Source organism: Dasypus novemcinctus, chromosome 3 (genome assembly GCF_030445035.2).
Source record: "Dasypus novemcinctus isolate mDasNov1 chromosome 3, mDasNov1.1.hap2, whole genome shotgun sequence".
NCBI classification, from domain to species: domain Eukaryota; kingdom Metazoa; phylum Chordata; class Mammalia; order Cingulata; family Dasypodidae; genus Dasypus; species Dasypus novemcinctus.
The window spans coordinates 171,760,135-171,778,938 of NC_080675.1; the positions used below are offsets into that span (position 1 = coordinate 171,760,135).

Genomic DNA, 18,804 nt, shown 5'->3' on the forward strand with positions numbered 1-18,804 from the left:
CCAGCAACAGGGTGCTGATTTCTTGGGATTGTCTGCCCTGAGTATAATGTCTAGATGTCTCTAGAGCCCTCAGGAGCAGCCCAGCTTGAGGCATTGTTTACTGTGGCAGTCAGTGAGATCCTCCTGAGACATGCATAAGTGTAACCTCTGGAACGACCTCCCAGCTCACTTTGAAATCTCTTAGCCATTAAAAGTCATTTCCTCCTTTTGGTCTAGGTCTTTTTCCAAATGCATTGCTAGTTGACTTGGCAATAACTCCTTGTTGCCAGGGAGGCTCATCCCCAGGAGTCATGTCCCATGCTGAGGGGGAAGGTAGTGAGTTTATATGCTGAGTTTGGCTTAGAAAGAGGCCACATTTGTGCAACAAGGAGGCTTTCAGGAGATAACTCTTAGGCAATATATGTTACTAGGCTAAGTTTCAATTTCATAAGAACACGGTTCATAATATATACATGCATCCATACCAACTGCCTAGTCTCTCCTTTGCTGGGCACTGCCCCTGTACTCTAGAGATTCTTATCACTCTGTTTGAGATTGTAGTAGGATTCCTCAGGATGGGAATTCAATATTCTGTTGGTTATTGTGTGGGTTTACACCTACTTTGACAACACGCCATGACCTCATGAACATACTCATATTCCATAGAGGTATGCCCCAGGTGTACCCCTCCCCTTATTCTCCATCCCAGTAATCCTCTCCTGCCACAGTTGCAACCCTTCTGCTATCCAAAACCTCCCCCAAAAACAAAGCCAAAAGAAATTTAATAATAAATAAACTAAATAGAAAAATAAAATATTTTTCACATTGTACCTTTCTTCACTGTAAGATCCGTTATCTTTTTTTTTTTAAGGTTTTTTTTTTTTATTTCTCTCCCCTTCCCCCTCATTGTCTGCTCTCTGTGTCCATTCGCTGTGTGTTCTTCTGCGTCTGCTTGCATTATCCTGCGGCACTGGGAAACTGCATCTCTTTTTTTTTGTTGTTGCGTCATTTTGCTGCATCAGCTCTCTGTATATGCCGTGCCACTCCTGGGCGGGCTGCGCTTTTTTCACAGGGGGCCACTCTCCTCGCGGGGTGCTCTCCTTGCACGTGGGGCTCCCTTATGTGGGGGCGCCCCTGCATGGCATGGCGTTCCTTGCGCACAACAGCACTGCATGTGGGCCAGCTCACCATACGGGTCAGGAGATCCTGGATATAGAACCCTGGACCCTCCATATGGTAGACAGACAGTCTATCAGTTGAGCCATGTCTGCTTCCCAAGATCTGTTATCTTTTATGTATATTGACAATTTCCCCCAGTGTCTTAATTTTTTCCCCCTCTTTATTTTCCAAGAAGCGTTAGATTATAGGAAAGTCACATAGAAAATATAGGGAATTCCCATATACCCTCCTCCCCTGCCGTTTTGCTTTATTTTTAAGTACCTTCTTGAAATTATGAGCGTTTGAGTATTGTTGCTTTTGGATTTTGTTTCTTTTTCCTCCTTGGCCCCAAACTTTTATGAAATTATTCTGTCCCTTGCTGTAGGACCTCCTGGATATGATGATTGCTGAAGAGGAAAGCCTGAAGGAAAGGCTTATCAAAAGCATATCCATCTGTCAAAAAGAGCTGAATACCCTCTGCAGTGAGTTACATGTTGAGCCATTTCAGGTACACTTGGCAGCCTGTAGGGTTTTGGGGGATCCTGTGTGAGTCTGTGATTTAGGAAGGAGCTTTGACTTGGAGCTGCAAAGGAATGTTTTCCTTGAGGGTGTGGTGGGATGTTGGATATGAAATGTGGGGAAGACTTGCTGATTAATTAGTTCAGGCAGAGTAATTTTCACATATGTGAAGAATTGCTATGTTTAGAGGGAATCAGCTAATAGGATGACAGTGCTTTGATCAGAAATAAGCTTCATCTCACTGTCAATTTGTTTTGCTTTGTAGGGCATGCATACATATATATATAGGAAAAGCTAGGCAAAGATGGTACAATGCTGTACTTTTTCTGAAAGAAAATGAAGAGATACCCAGGAAGCAAGTGACTAGTAAGAAGAAGGAAAGTTACCAAAAAAACTAGTGTTTGTTAGTATCTTCATACCCAGAAGCTGCATGTCACCAAATTAGCCAAAATGGCTAATTCAGAAGAAATGTCTCAAAAGTTGGATTATTGGGAAAGAATAAGCAGCTTGAGTATGCCATGATTATTTGTGTATATAGCTGAAGGACTACTGTATTGTGGCTCCAGGCAAGTCAGGGACTTGAATCAGGACATCAGCAAGGATGAAATGATAAACAAATGAGGACCCAAAATATAGCTTTGATTCGAACCATAAAAACAGTTGAGGATCATAAAAATTAGGACAAATGTGAAGCTTAGAAAAATAATTAGAATAGACATGAGTGCAGGGACAAATAACGATGGCAGGTATTATACTGGTAAGATTCTTAGGTCCTTTTCCCTGGTCATTGGAAGAATTCTCTGGGTTCTTCTGGAACCAGGTCCAGCCAGATGGAGTCAGCCTAGGAGGGAGACCTCCTTTAAAAGGTTGATAATTCATTCCTGGCAGCCTAGAGCAGTCAGGCAGACCAGGAAATCAGGACAGTTTCCAAAATCAACTGAAAATATATACATATAGTTGATCTTGGGCCGCTGGTTTTCCTTTCTCTCATCTTTTTAACTTTCAGTGTGAAATTGCGTGAGAGTTAGGTATACAGTGGTGCATTTCCTTTAAATTACACAATAGTTTCTCATTCACCAATGTTGAATAAATTTTGTCAATTTATAGAACATATATCTGCCACCTTTTTTTCCCTCTTTTTAACAGAGAAGGTTCTAAAGTAGACAAGGGACTACTAGATTGAATTTTATTAGTAAGGTGATGTTCTTAGGATTATTAGGATGAGCCTTTAATTATGTAAAGCAAGTTTTCCAACCAATTATCACCTCTTGCAAAAATGCATTGGTACCTGTTCTTCTTTTCCTATTGGAGACCTTTTTTAGGGGACCCTTTTCATGCCATTGTCTGTTAACCATGAGCTGACTTATTTGTAAGTTTAATTGAAAATCTGAGATTCTTGCCCTCTCCCATCATCCTTTTCTTCCTTTGAAGAAGTTCCCTTCGAATATTACAGCAATGATACATTGTCCTATGTAGGAAGAAGGAGAGACAACCATCTTGCAACTAGAAAAGGATTTGCGCACTCAGGTGGAATTAATGCGAAAACAGAAGAAAGAGAGAAAACAGGAATTGAAACTACTTCAAGAACAAGATCAAGAACTGTGTGAAATTCTTTGCATGCCCCAGTATAAAATTGACGCTGCCTCAGTTCCCACCTTGGAAGAACTGAACCAGTTCAGACAACATGTTGCAACTTTGAGGGAAACAAAGGTATATTCCCTGCCTTCATATTATATTCCTAAAAGTCAGTTTGGCTTTCCTGTACCTATCTTGTAATTTCTTTGTTTTATAGGCATCTAGACATGAGGAGTTTGTTAACATAAAGAGACAGATCATACTGTGTATGGAAGAATTAGAACACACCCCAGACACAAGTTTTGAAAAAGATGTAGTGTGTGAAGATGAAGATGCCTTTTGTTTATCTTTGGAGAATATTGCAACACTACAAAAGTTGCTACGACAGGTAATGTCTTCTTGAATTATGGTCTGGGATCTCCATGGTACCTGGCAATTTGAAAAAACTGGTAGTTTTCTTCTCTCTTAAGTAAGTTAAGGGTATGAGTGAAGATAAAGATAGTAATATATAATATAAGACCTTGGGTTGTGTGTGTGTGTTTTGTGAAGTGAAACAAACTTTAATTTAAAGAAATAAGTGAGACCACTCTTGATGGCATTTCATATCAGTCCACATTCAAATTCATCACTCATCTGAAAAATTTTAAATTTTTGTATGGTACTTTTGACTTCCTACTTTATCTGTTTATCTTTTAGAAAAGTTGAATATTCACATCAGAAGATCTATACATCTAGAATTATCTGAATGGCAAATAGATGCTAAACTATTTTGTCCCCCTTAATACTGCTACCTTTTTTCCCCTTTGCCTGCCATCTTTTATTTTTGTTTGTATTTTTTCTTTTTAAGCAGTTTTATAGACATATAGTCACATACCACACAATTTATCCAAAGTGTATAATCAGTGGCTTTTAGTATAATCACAATGTTGTGCATTCATCACCACAGAAAATTTTAGAACTGTTTCATTACTTCAAAAAGAAAAACCCCACACCCATTAGCAGTCACCTCTCAATCCCTCTGTCCTTCTCCAGCCCTATATAACAACTATTCTAATTTTATCTTTTTTTTTAAACAAATCAATTTTATTGATACATGTCAATAGCATACAATTCATCCAGAGTGAAAAATCAGTGGTATTCAGCACAATCACGTAGTTGTGCATTCAACACCTCATCTTTATAAATTGCTTTATATTTACATTTTATATAAATAGAATCATACAATGTGTAGTACTTTGCATCTGATTTCTTTCACCTAACATAGTTTTTTCCTTTTTTTTTGTCTGATACATCTTATATTAACATGTACTAGTACAGATTCAAAGAAAAAGTCTTATATATGTAATTTTACCCATATTCATATTTCATATGTGGTTTTACTATGCTATATAGTCCCATGTTACATTTTTCAGCTTTTCTTTTAGTAACATACCTGACCTTAGACCTTCCCTTTAAACTTCATACCCACATAATAGTACTGCTAGTTTACAAACATATGTTGTGCTTTCACCTTTTTTATTCATTTCCAAAGATTAATGCATCCTTTTTACCAATTCTTACAAGTTAACCCTCAGCTTTCCATTCTCCAAACTCTCTTTTCTGGTGACCCAGATTCAAGTTATTAACTCCATGAGATTAAACAAAATATATTTAGTACATCATAATGCAATCATACAGTATTTGTCCTTTTGTGTCTGGCTTTCTTCACTCAACATGATATCCTCCAGGTTCATCCATGTTGTCATAGGCTTTCTGACTTAATTTTCTTCTTAGCGCATAATATTCCATCATGTGAATACACCACAGTTTGTTTATCCATTCGTTGGTTGATGGACAGCTAGGTTGTTTCCATCTTTTGGCAGTTGTGAATAATGTCACTATGAACGTAAGTGTGCAAATGTCTGTCTGTATCACTGCTCTCAGTTCTTCTAGGTGTATACCCAGTAGTGTTATTGCCAGGTCTCATGGCAAATCTAAATTCAATTCTTTAAGAACTGCCGAACAGTCCTCCACAGTGGCTGTACCATTCTGCATCCCCACCAATAGTGAATAAGTGTTCCTATCTCTCCACATCCTCTTCAACACTTGTAGTTCTCTATCTTTTTAAGGGGTTGGTGATTGAACCCCAGACCTCATATGTGGAAAGCTGGTGCTCAACTACTGAGCTACATCAACTCCCCTCAGTTGGTTTTTTCATTTGTTGTCCTGTTGTCTTGAGGTACCAGGGACCGAACCTGGGACCTCCCATGTGGGAAGCAGGTGTTCAACTGCTTGAGCCATATCTGCTCCCTCTGTGTCTTTTTTTTTTTTTTTAACATTTATTCTTATTTGTTTATTCCGCCCCCATTGCCACTTGCATTCGCTGTCTGTGTCCATTCAGTGTATGTCTTCTGTGTCTGCTTGTCTTTTCTTCTTGTCTTCTCTTTAGGAGGCACTGGGAACCAATCCTGGGACCTTGCAGCATGGTAGAGAGGCACTCAATGGCTTGAGCCACCTCAGCTCCCTGGTTTGTTGTGGCTCTCATTGTCTTTTTCCTATGTGTTGTGCTTTTTTTTTTTTTTTGCATCAACTCACTGTGTGGGCCAGCTCACCATCACTAGGAGGCCCTGGGAACTAAACCCAGGACCTCCCATATGGTAGACAAGAGCCCAATTGCTTGAGCCACATCCATTTCCCTCTCTCTGTCTTTTTAAAAGAGTGACCTTTTCTAATAGCTGTGAAATGATATTTCATTGTAGCTTTGATTTGCTTTTCACTAATTGCTAGTGATGTTGAACATTTTCATGTGTTTTTTTGCCATGTGTATTTCTTTTATGGATAGATGTCTATTAAGTCTTTTGCCCATTATTTAATTGGGTTGTTTGTCTTTTTACTGTTGAATTATAGAATCTCTTTGTATAACATGGATATTAAGCCCTTATCAGACCTATGATTTCCAAATATTTTCCCCCCTTGAGTCGGCTACCTTTTCATCCTTTTGACAAAGTCCTTGAGGTGCAAAAATGTTTAGTTTTGGTGAAACGGATGTGGCTCAAGCAGTTGGGCTCCTGTTTACGATATAGGAGGTCCAAGGTTTGAAGGCAAACTAGCCCACACACCAAACTGGCCCACATGGAGTGCTACCCCATGTGGGAATGCTACCCTGTGCAGGAGTGCCAGCCAGTGTGGAGAGCTGGCATGGAGAGATGACGCAACAAGAGACACAGAGGAGAGAAAATAAGAAGATATAGCAGATCAGGGAGCTGAGGTGGTGTAAGAGAATGATTGCCTCTCTCCCACTCCAGACAGTCCCAGGATCAGTTTGAGGAGCTGCCTAATGAGAATACAAGCAGACACAGAAAAAACACATAGCGAATGGACACAGAGAACAGACAGTTGGAGGGGTGAGGGGAAGCAATTGAATCTTTTTTTAAAAAAGTGTTTCGTTTTGAGGAGGTCCTATTTATCTATTTTTTCTTTTTCACTCATGTTTCTTGTAAGGCCCAAGAAACCACCACTATTACAAGGTCTTTCAGACATTTCCTTACATTTTCTTCTAGTAGTTTTATGCTCCTGACTTTCCTATTTAGGTCTTTGATCCATTTTGAGTTGATTCTTGTATAGGGAGTGAGATATGGGCCCTCTTCCATTCTTTTGGTTATAGATATCCAGTTCTCCCAACACCATTTGTTGAAGAGACTGTTTTGTCCCATTAACATGGCTTTGGAAGGTTTGTCAAAAACCAGTTGGCCATAGAGTGATGGTTTATTTCTCAACTCTCAATTCTATTCCACTGGTGATGAGTCTGTCTTTATGTCAATACCAGCCTGTTTTGACCACTATAGCTTTATAATATGTTTCAAGGTCAGGCAGTGAAATTCTTCCCATGTTGCTCTTTTTTTCAGAATGGTTTTGGCTGTTTGGGTGCATTTCCCCTTCCAAATGAATTTAGTTATTGCCTTTTCTATTTCTGTAAAGTAAGCTGTTGGAATTTTGATTGGTATTGCATTGAATATATAAATCAGTTTAGGTAGGACTGACATCTTCACGATATTTAGTCTTGTAATCTATGAACACAGAATGTCTTCATTTGTTTAGGTCTTTTAAATTTCTTTTACTGTTGTTTTGTAGGTTTCTGCATATACATCCTATACTTCTCTGATTAAATTGATTCCTAGGTATTTGAGTCTTCTTATTACTATTGTGAATGGAATTTTTCCCCCTGATTTCCTCCTCAGATTGTTCATTACTGGTGTATAGAAACACTACTGATTTTTGTATGTTGATCTTATATCCTGCCACTTGGCTGAACTCGTTTATTAGCCCTAGTAGATATTTCAGAATTTTTTTAATATAGGATCCTGTCATCTGTGAAAAGTGAGAGTTTTACTTCCTCTTCCTATTTGGATGCCTTAATTTTTTTTCCCTTGTCTTAATTGCTCTAGCTAGAACTTCTAGTACAATGTTGAATAACAATGGAGACAGTGGGCATCCTTGTTTTGATCATGATCTTTGAGGGAAAGCTTTCAACCTTTCCCCATTGAGTACGATGTTAGCTGTGGGTTTTTCATATATGCCTTTTATCATATTGAGGAATTTTTCTCCTATTCTTATCTTTTGAGGTGTTTTTATCCAAAAAAGGATGCTGGATTTTGTCAAATGCCTTTTCTGCATTGATCGAGTTGATCATGTGTTTTTTTTCCCTTCAGTTTGTTAATGTGGTATATTATGTTGATTGATTTTCGTATGATGATCCTGCCTTGCATACCAGGAAGAAATCACACTTGGTCATGATGTATAAGTCATTTAATAATGCTTTTGGAGATTTGGAAGTATTTTGTTGAGAATTTATGCTTTTATGTTCATTAGAGAGATTGGTCTATAATTTTCTTTTCTTGTAATATCTTTATCTGGCTTTGGTATTAGGGTGTTGGTGGCTCCATAAAATGTGTTAGGTAATTTTCCCTCTTCAGTTTTTTGGGAGAGTTTAAACAGGATTGGTGTAAATTCTTTTTGAAATGCTTTGTAGAATTCAACTGTAAGCCGTCTGGTCCTGGACTTTTCTTTATTGGGAGATTTTTGATGACAGATTCAATTTCTTTAAATGTGATTAGTTTGTTATGTTCTTATATTTCTTGCAACGTCAGTGTAGGTTGTTTGTGTGTTTCTAGGAATCTGTCTAGGTTGTCTAGTTTGTGGGCATACAGTTTCTCATATCCTTTTATCCTTTTCTGTGGGATCAGTTGTAACTTTGCCACTTTCATTTCTGAACTTATTTATTTGCATCTTCTCTTTTTCTTTATTAGTTTAGCTAGGGGTTTGACATTTTTATTGATCTTCTCAAAGAACTACCAGCCTTTGATTTTGTTGATTTTCTCTATTATTTTTTTATTTTATATTATTTCTGTCTTTTCTCTTTTTTTGTTTACAATTTCACCTATTTCTGCTGTAACCTTTCTTTCTTCTGCTTGCTTTGAGAATGGTTTGCTGTTCTTTTTCTAGTTTCTCCAGCTCTTAAGGTAGATCTTTGATTTTAGCTCTTTCTTTTCTTTTTAAAAAATTTTTTAATTTTTAAAGAAGCTTTAGATTACATAAATGTTACATTAAAAATGGAAGAAAGTGTTTCACTGATGTAGAGACAGTGGTCACAGGAGTTGCTGAGGGCAGGGAGAGGGAAGAAGATGTGTGATGAGAGTGGAACTTGGAGTTTTCCTGAATGATATTGCAGGGACAGATGCAGGGCATTATATATCCTGCCATTACCCACTGAATGAACCAGGAGAAAGTGTAAACTACAATGTAAACTATAATCCATGCTGTGTAGCGGTGCTCCAAAATGTATTCACCAAATGTGATGAATGTGCCACACTGATGAAAGAAGTTATTGATGTGGGAGGAGTGGAGGGGGTGAGGGGTCGGGTACATGGGAACCTCTTATATTTTTAATGTAACATTTTGTGGATCTATGTATCTTTAAAAAAAAAAAAAGATTAAAAAATTGGAAAGAATTCCCATATGCCCCATTCCCTCCCCCTTTCTTTTTAAATATATTTAGGGCTGTACATTTTCCTCTCAGGACTGGCTTCACTGTATCCTATAAGTTCTCCCATCTTTCCCAGAGGCCCCCTCCCATTTCTTGGGTAGGACATTCCACTCTCCTCTGTGTCCTCAACAACCAGTCTTGATGAGTAGGGAGGGGGATTGAGAGGGTCGGATCTCTTTGGTCCTGTGCCAGCTTCTAAAACAAACAGCGGTACAGCTCCACTGGCCTGGAAGGGATCATGGGGCTCAGCAGACCAAATTTGTTTGCAAAAAGCTGAATCACCCTTACGCAGCATCGCTCTCCTGTTTCCTTGAGAGGTGGATCCCTGTGGCCCCCTCTGTAACCACTTCCCAGAAGCTGGGGAATTCAAAGTTGTCTGTTGGCGGAGGTGGGCAGGGCAGGGCACTGCAGCTGCCGCTGCAGCTTCTACTCACAGTGTTTCTGTTGAGAGTCTTTTCCTGTGCCCCTCTCTCTTCAGGGTGGTGTCCTAAACCCTAGGACATTTTTTTTTCAGGCCCTTTCTACCTGTCCTCTAGCTATTTTTCTGGCTCAGGTCTCTAATCCACCATCTTGCCAGAAGTTTTTTTGTTTTGTTTTGTTTTTTTAAAGAGAAAATTTAAATGTAGTTCTGAGATTATGAAATTGAAATTTTGAATGAAATAATATTATTGGTTTACATTAGCCTAGTGTTTAATTGGAAAAAAAAAATTTTGAATTTAACATTTGAATCCCAGCTCTTTAGGGTCTGAGACCCTAACATAATGACAGCCATACATTTGGTATTTGGGAATTATGAAAACACACCTCTTCTCTCTCTTGTGAAAGTGCTTTCTCTCTGTGTGGGTCCAGACATTTCTTTGTGGGGGGCCAGAAAGCCTTCTCTCTGCTGCTGTCCTTGCCGTGAGTAACCACTAGCTTTCTCTCCTGCAGCTGGAAACACAAAAGTCACAAAATGAAGCTGTGTGTGAGGGGTTGCGTGCTCAGATCTGTGAGCTCTGGGATAGATTGCAAATACCTGCTGAAGAGAGAGAAGCAGTGGCCACAATTATGACTGGGTCAAAGGCAAAGGTCAAGCAAGCGGTAAGAAACCAGTAGTCATCAGCTCGTTGTTATTCTCTTTTTTTTAACTCCTCCACCACCATCACCCCCACTGGGAGATGGCTCCCTTGTCTGTTTGCTCATTGTTTTGTTTTGTTCTGTTTTTTTTCTCATTTCTTCTTCCGGAGGCACCGGGAACTAAATCCAGGAGTGGGAGGCAGGCACCTAAGTGTTTGAGCAACATCCACTGCCTGCTTGTTTTTGTTTTTGCTCACTCTCTGCTATTTGGGGTTTTTTTTGCCCCTTATTATCTGCTTGTTGGTTTTTTCCTTGTTGTCTGCTCATTGTTTTTTTTTTCTCATTGCCTGTTCATTTTATGCTTGTCTTCTTTAGGAGGCACCAGGAACTGAACCTGGGACCTCCCATGTGGGACATGGGAGCCCAACTGCCTGAGCCACTCCACTCCCTCATTAGTCTTCTAAGAGCATCTTTGTATGAAGTGTGATGTTTTTACCAGTTTTTGTCTTGGGCAGGTCTATTTTTCTTCTATTATTTATTTTTTTTGGGTGGCAATCTATTTTTAAGATAAGCATCAGAAAAGGGTGGCTGTAGCCTGTGCATTCATCTTTTATCGTTTGTATTTGCTCCCTAGATTTCTGACTCCTATAATATTATCCTAGAGAGTATTGATTAACCTCTGTGCCTTTGTTTTGTAATTTTATTAAAAGTGAGAAAACTTTTGCAGAGCTAAGGTGAATGTAAAAGAATACAAGTACTTTTTTTTCTGGGACCAGGGATTGACCCCCTCACCACATATGTGGGAAGCTGGTGCTTAACGATTGAGCTACACTGGCTTCCCCAAGGTGGTTTTTTTGTTTGTTTTGTTTTTAGAAGGTCCCAGTTATCTAACCTGGGACCTTATACATGGGAAGAAGGCACTCAACTACTGAGCCATATCTGCTCCCCTGAGTTGCTTTTATTGTTTGTTTGGTTGTTGTTTATTGTTTGTTTTTGTTGTAGTTTTTTCTTATTTTTTTTATTGTCTTTTTTATTTTTTCAAGATACATAGATCACACAAAATGTTTTTTTTAAATGAGGCATGGGAACCGAATCCAGGACCTCTCCCATGTGAGTCAGGCACTCATCTGCTTGAGCCACATCTGCTCCCCTACAAGGACTTTTTCTTTTTAAAGACTGATTGATTGATTTCTCTGCCCCCACCCCCCCACACAGTTGTCTGCTCTCTGTCCATTCACTGTGTGTTCTTCTGCATCTCCTTGCATTGTCTGGCAGCACTGGGAAACTGTGTCTTTTTTGTTGTTGTTGCTTCATCTTACGTCAGCTCTCTGTGTGTGTGACACCACTCCTGGGTAGGCTGTGGTTTTTTCACGCTGGGCAGCTCTCCTTGCAGGGTGCACTCCTTGTGCGTGCCCCTACATGGCACAGTACTCGTTGCATGCGGAAGCACTGTGCGTGGGCCAACTCACCACACAGGTCAGGAGGCCCTGGGGATCAAACCCTGGACCCTCCATATGGTAGACAGACGCTCTATCAGTTGAGCCATGTCCGCTTCCCCCAGCAAGTACTTTTAACAGGTCTCTTCTTTTCAGCTTCAACTGGAAGTCCATCGGTTGGAAGAACTGAAGATGCAAAATATGAAGAAAGTGATTGAGGCAATTCGAGTGGAGCTGGCTCAGTACTGGGACCAGTGTTTTTACAGCCAGGAGCAGAGACAAGCTTTTACCCCTTACTATGCTGGTTAGTACAGAAGTGGTGGTCTTCAGGTGGCCTGCTCATGTGTCTTTTACAAGCCCAATCATCAGGAGAATTTCCTCTTCTGAACAGATATAGCCATCTTTTCAAGTCCTTCAGGATAAATTGCCACCCCTGAAGAAATAAGCTTATACAAATGCTTTTGGGAAATATGGGGTATCTTGCTTTCTCAAGCAGTATGTCACTATAGCCTGTAGCTGTGAAGGTCAAGTTTATCAGGTGCCTACTCTACACCAGGTGCAATCACTCGTGTCATGAGATTAGGACACTAACTGTTGAGCAACTTAACCCAGAGGCACACAGCAGGTAAATGGCACAGCCCAAGTTTGAGCCAAGGGTGTCTGATCCCCTTCAGCTCACCAGAATTCTAGTCTGACTTGAACTGAATATAAAACAAGTCTATTTTAACTAAATTCAACAATTTTTGGGGACATTTTCTGTGTCCCACCCCCCTCTGTTGGCTGGGCAGGTTGGAAAGGAAGACTAAGAAAGAACCCTAAGACAAGATAAGACATGACACAAACTTATGAGAATGTTATTATTTTTCATCTGCACCCTAGTCTACTACTAGTCCCCAGGCCCCCCAAGCTTGAGTTTGGTTTTTTTTTTTTTGGTAGTGTCTTCAGTAATCAAATACATAGAGTAATGTCATTTTGCTCCACGTTTAATAGAAGACTGAGGAATATAGCGCCCCCTTAGTCATTCTGACCCGGCACTAGCATCTCCACAGGTTTTGTTCATTGTTCTCCCCTGTTGCAGCGTGTGCAGTATTTTGTTTATTTTTAATTAGAAAAGTTGTAAGTTTATAGAAAAATGTAGAAAATAGAATATTCCAATATACCCACCCATCCCCCATTATTAACAATTTTGCATTAACATGGTACCTTTATTACAAATGATAAAAGAATATTACAATTATACTATTAACTATGAACCAGAGTTGGCATTAGGGTGTATTTTTTTCCCTCAATGTACTACCCTATTATTAACACCTTGCATTATTGTGGTACATTTGTTAAAATTTATGAAAAAACATTTTTATGATTGTAATATTAACTATAGTATTTTGTTTACAATAGGATTCACTGCACTGTACAGTCCTATGTTTTACTTTTTAATTTTTATTCTAGTAATATATATATATGACCTAAAATTTCCCTTTACCACATTCACATAAATAACTCACTACTGTTAATTATACTCACAATGTTGTGCTTTCATCACCACCATCCATTTCCAAAACTTTACAGTCAACCCAAATAAAAAGTTTGTACAATTTAAGTATTAACTCCCTATTCCTTATCCCCTAGCCGAGCCCCTGGTAACCTACATTTTGGAGTCTGAGTTTGCTTATTCTAACTATTTCTTCTTTTTTTTTTTTAAGGTTTATTTTTTATTTATTTCTCTCCCCTTCCTTCCACCCCTCCCCTCCCCCCACTGTCTTCTCTCTGTGTCCATTTGCTGTGTGTTTCTTCTGTGTCCACTTGTATTCTTGTCAACGGCACTGGGAATCTGTGTCTTTTTTGTTGTTGCGTCATCTTGCTGAGTCAGCTCTCCATGTGTGCGGCGCCACTCCTGGGCAGGCTGCACTTTCTTCACACAGGGTGGCTCTTCTTTCAGGGGTGCACTCTTTGAGCGTGGGGCTCCCCTATGTGGGGGACACCCCCGCATAGCACTCCCTGTGCGCATCAGTACAGCACATGGGCGAGCTCACCACACGGGTCAGGAGGCCTTGGATTTGAACCCTGGGCCTCCCATATGGTAGGTGGATGCTTTATCAGTTGAGCCAAATCCGCTTCCCTATTCTAACTATTTCATATCAGTGAGATCATAAAATATTTGTCCTTTTGTGTCTAGCTTATTTCACTCAACATATGTCTTCAGGGTTCATCCATGTTATCGGATGAATCAGAACTTCATTTCTTGTTAATGCTGAATAGTGTTCCATAGTATATATGTACCATATTTCATTATCCCTTCATCTGTTGATGGACATTTAGGTTGCTTCCATCTTCTGGCAATTGTGAATTGGTGTGCAAATATCTGTTCACGTTCCTACTTCCAGTTCTTTTGGGCATATACTTAGTAGCAGGATTGGCAGATCTAAGGTAGTTCTATACTTAGTTTTCTGAGGAACTGCTAAAGAGTCTTCCACAGTGGCTACGCCATTTTATATTCCCACCAGCAATGAATGAGTGTTCCTATTTCTCCACATCCTTTCCAATACTTGTAATTTTTTTTTATAGTAGCCATTCTTGTGGATATGAAATGATACCTTATTGGGGTTCTCACTTGCATTCCCTAATAGCTAATGATGTTGGGCATCTTTTTATGTGATTTTTCACCATTTGTATATCCTCTTTGGAGAAATATCTGTTCAAGTGTTTTGCCCATTTTTAAATTGTCTTTTTTTTTTTTTAAGATTTTATTTATTTCTCTCCTCCCCCTTCCCCACCCCTCAGTTGTCTGCTCTCTGTGTCTATTCGCTGTGTGTTCTTCTGTGACCGCTTCTATCCTTAGCAGCAGCACCAGGAATCTGTGTTTCTTTTTGTTGTGTCATCCTGTTGTGTCAGCTCCCCATGTGTGCGGCGCCATTCTTGGGCAGGCTGCGCATTCTTTCACGCTGGGCTGCTCTCCTTACAGGGCGCACTCCTTGTGCATGGGGCTCTCCTACGCGGGGGACACCCCTGAGTGGCATGGCACTCCTGCACGCATCAGCACTGTGCATGGGCCAGCTCCACACAGGTCTAGGAGGCCCCGGGTTTGAACTGCGGACCTCCCACGTGGTAGGCCCTATCCATTGGACCAAGTCCACTTTCCTATGTGTCTGTTAAGTGTAGTTTATCATATTATTCAAGTTCTCTGTTTCCTTATTGATATTCTGTCTAGATAGTCTATTGATGAGAGTAGTATATTGAAATCTCGAACTATTATTGTAGAGATATCTATTTCTCCCTTCATTTTTGCCTGTGTTTGCCTCATGTATTTTGGGGCACTCTGGTTAGGTGCATAAACATTTCTGGTTGTTATTTCCTCTTGGTTGATTGGCCCTTTTATCAATATATAGTGCCCATCTTTGTCTCTTGTAACAGCTTTTGACTTAAAGTCTGTTTTGTCTGATAATAGTTGTATTAGTCAGCCACAGTGGTGCTGATGTAAGATACCAGAAATCGGTTGGTTTTTATAAAGGGTATTTATTTGGGGTAGATGCTTAAAGTTATCATGCCATAAAGCATAAGTCACTTCCCTCACCAAAGTCTATTGCCACTTATTGGAGCAAGATGACTTCCAACATCTGCCAGGGTTCTGGCTTCCTGGGTTCCTCTCTTTCCGGCGCTTGCTTCTTTCCAGGCTCAGGGTTCCTCTCTTTCTCGGACTCTAGCTCAAGACTCCAGCATCAAAACTCCAACTCTGTCCTTTGCCATGTCTTTTATCAGTGAGTCCCACCCACTAAGGAGCAGGGACTCAATACCTTACTGACATGGCCCAATCAAAGCCCTAATCACAATTCATTTATGTCCAGGTACCAGACTAATTTACAAACATAATCCAATATCTATTTTTGGAATTCATGAACCATATCAAATTGCTACAATAGTATAGCTACCCCAGCCCTTTTTTTGGTTACTATTTCCATGTAATACCTTTTCCATCATTTCACTTTCAATCTTTTTGTGTCCTTGAATTTAAGACGAGTCTCTTGTAAACAACATAGTTGAATAATACTTTTATATCCATTCTGCCAGTCTGTGTCTTTGGATAACAGAAGGTAATCCATGAACATTCAGTGTCATTACTGTAAAGGGAGTATTTACTTCAGCCATTTTATCCTTTAGTTTTTATATCACTTTTTTTTTTTTTCCGCGTTTCTTTTCCTTAATTGCACCTTCTTTTTCTGTATAGTTGATCTGTTGTGATATTTCTGAGTGACCCCTTTCTCATTTCTGGCTCTGTATATATTTTATATATTTTCTTCATGGTTTGGGGTTTGTATTACACAACCAGCATCTTTAGGTTACTAATATGAAAAGATAGCAACTGGGCTACATACATGTTCTCTGCTCCCATTCATATCCGTCTGTTTCCCTTCTTTATGTTGTTTTTGGCCCACATTACCTTTTTATATTTTGAATGTCCATTAATAGGAAATAGTCCTTTTTCTCGTTGAGTTTTATTCTGCCTCTTACAGGAATTAGGCAGTAGAGTTGTATATGGAGGCTAGAGTGCAAATGGTTTTTGCATTTACTTTTTTAGTTACCTCTACTGAAGCTCTTCATTTCTTCACACTACTCCAAGCCACTCTCTCCTGTCTTTTCCTTTCAACCTACAGAACTCCCTATAGTAATTCTTGTAGGGCAGGTCTTTCGTTGCCAAACCCTCTCAGTTTCCATTTATCCGTGAATATTTTAAAATAGCCCTCATTTTTGAAGGACAATTTTGCCGAACAAAGAACTTTGGGTTGGCAATTTTTCTCTTTTGGTATCTTAAAGATATCAATATACCGTTGCCTTCTTTTCTTTATGGTTTCTGGTAAGAAATTGGCCCTTAGTCTCATGGAGGATCCCTTGTATGTGACGAATTGATTTTCTCTTGCTGCTTTCAGAATGTTCTCTTTATCTTTGGCATTTGACATTCCGATTAGTATGTGTCTTCCAGTAGGTCTATTAGGGTTTATTCTGTTAAGTCTCTATTTTTTCCCTTCCCTCTCTCCCACCCTTGCTGTTTTTGCTGTCTGTGTCTATTTGCCATGCGTTCTTCGGTATCTTTTTCTCGTTTTGTCTTCTCTTCTTGTTTTTCTCCTCTAGGATTCACTGGGATTCGATCCTGGGGAGGGACCTCTGATGTGGAGAGAGGTTCCCTGTTACTTGTACCAACTCATTTCCTGGTCTCTGTTGCACTTCACCTTGACTCTCCCCTTTGTCTCTCTTTTGTTTCATTATCATCTTGCTGTGTGACTCACTTGCGCAGGCACTGGCTCACTGCATGGGCACTTGTGTGGGCACTCAGCTTGCCACGTGGGCAGCCACGTAGGCACTCGGCTCACTGTGCAGGCACACTTCCCCTTTTTCTTTTTTACCGGGAGGCCCCAGGGATCAAACCTGGGTCCTTCCATATGGTAGGTGGAAGCCTTATTGTTTGAGCCACATCCTCTTCCCTTAAGTTTCTTTTTGAACTTTCCAATTTCTCTTTATGCTCATAGTTGTCTTCTTAATATCCTTTAGCTCTATATTTCCCTTCATCTTTTTTTTTTAACTATAATTTTTAAAAAGATTTATTTATTCTCACACACATCCTTCCCCTGCTGTTTTGTGCTCACTGTCTGCTTTCTGTGTACATTCACTGTATGTTCTTCTGTTTCTGCTTGTCTTCTCTTTAGGTGACACCAGGAACTGATCCTGGGACCTTTTAGAGTGGGAGAGAGCAATCTCTTGCGCCACTTCAGCTCCCTGTTCTGATAAATCTCTTTTTATCTCTGTGTCTCTGTTTGTTGCATCATCTTGCTGTGCCAGCTCTCCTGTGCAGGTTAGCTTCCTTTCATCAAGAGGCCCTGGGAATCAAGCCCTGGACCTCCCATATGGTAGATGGGAGTTTAATCGCTTGAGCCACATCCACTTACCCCCTTCATCTTCTTAAATTGATTTCGGAGATTTGTTTGAACTTCTTTGATTAGTTGTTCCAAACTCCGTGTCTCTTCTGAAGTTTTAATTTGTTTACTTGACTGAGCTATATCTTCCTGTTTCTTATTAGTTGGTTTGTAATGTTTTGCTAATACCTAAGCATCTGATTATTTTGATGTGTTAACTCCAAAGGTCAGTTTCTCCCTCTTGTCTAGGGTTTATTGTTGTTTTATTTTTTAAAGATTTATTTACTTTGTTTCCCTTCCCCACCGCTGTCTACTCTCTGTGTCCAGTCGCTGCATGTTCTTCTGCATCCACTTGTATTATCAGGCAGCACCAGGAACTGCGTTTCTTTTTATTTTTATTTTTGCATCATCTTCCTGAGTCAGCGCTCCATTTGTGCGGCGCCACTCCTAGGTGGGCTGTGCTTTTTTCATACAGGGTGGCTCTCCTTGCAGGGGGTGCACTCCTTGCATATGGGACTTCCCTATGCGGGGGCGCCGCTGCATAACATGGCACTTCTTGCGTGTGGCAGCACTGTGCATGGGCCAGCTTACCACACGGGTCAGGAAGCCGTGGGTATCAAACCCTGGACCCTCCATATGGTACGTGGATGCTCTATCAATTGAGCCATATCCACTTCCCTAGGGTTTTATTGTTGATTGGCTCTGTGTTAAGGCTCTTCTTTGAGTCTAACTTATCCTGGACTTTTAGAGTAGCCTGTATTTCTCTCTTTAGATTTTCTCGGCTCTTTTTCATCTGATTCTTGCCCTGGGTATGTGGTACAATTTTTTTCTCTTTTTCCCCCCTCCCCACCTCCCCCAGTTATCTGCTCTCTTGTGTCCATTTGCTGTGTGTTCTTCTGTGACCGCTTCTATCCTTATCAGCAGTACTGGGAATCTGTGTTTCTTTCTGTTGCGTCATCTTGTTGTGTCAGCTCTCTGTGTGTGTGGTGCCATTCTTGGACAGGCTGCGCTTTCTTTCACGCTGGGTGGCTCTCCTTACAGGGTGCACTCCTTGTCTGTGGGGCTCCCCTACACGGGGGACACCCCTGCGTGGCACGGCACTCCTTGCCCGCATCAGCACTGTGCGTGGGCCAGGTCCACATGGGTCAAGGAGGCC

The 18,804-nt window shown here is 40.3% G+C and overlaps 1 protein-coding gene across 5 annotated transcripts in view; it reads left to right on the forward strand.

The window, feature by feature from the left end:
• The window catches only part of PRC1 (protein regulator of cytokinesis 1), a 45,915-nt gene that overhangs the window by 6,586 nt on the left and 20,525 nt on the right, over positions 1-18,804 (forward strand). For all 5 annotated transcript variants that reach the window (XM_004479630.5, XM_023584957.3, XM_004479629.5 and 2 more), the window contains exons 3-7: positions 1,523-1,645; positions 3,133-3,366; positions 3,449-3,619; positions 10,184-10,333; positions 11,902-12,049. In XM_004479630.5, coding sequence (XP_004479687.2) covers positions 1,523-1,645; positions 3,133-3,366; positions 3,449-3,619; positions 10,184-10,333; positions 11,902-12,049 — 826 coding nt within the window. The remainder of the gene's footprint in view (positions 1-1,522; positions 1,646-3,132; positions 3,367-3,448; positions 3,620-10,183; positions 10,334-11,901; positions 12,050-18,804) is intronic.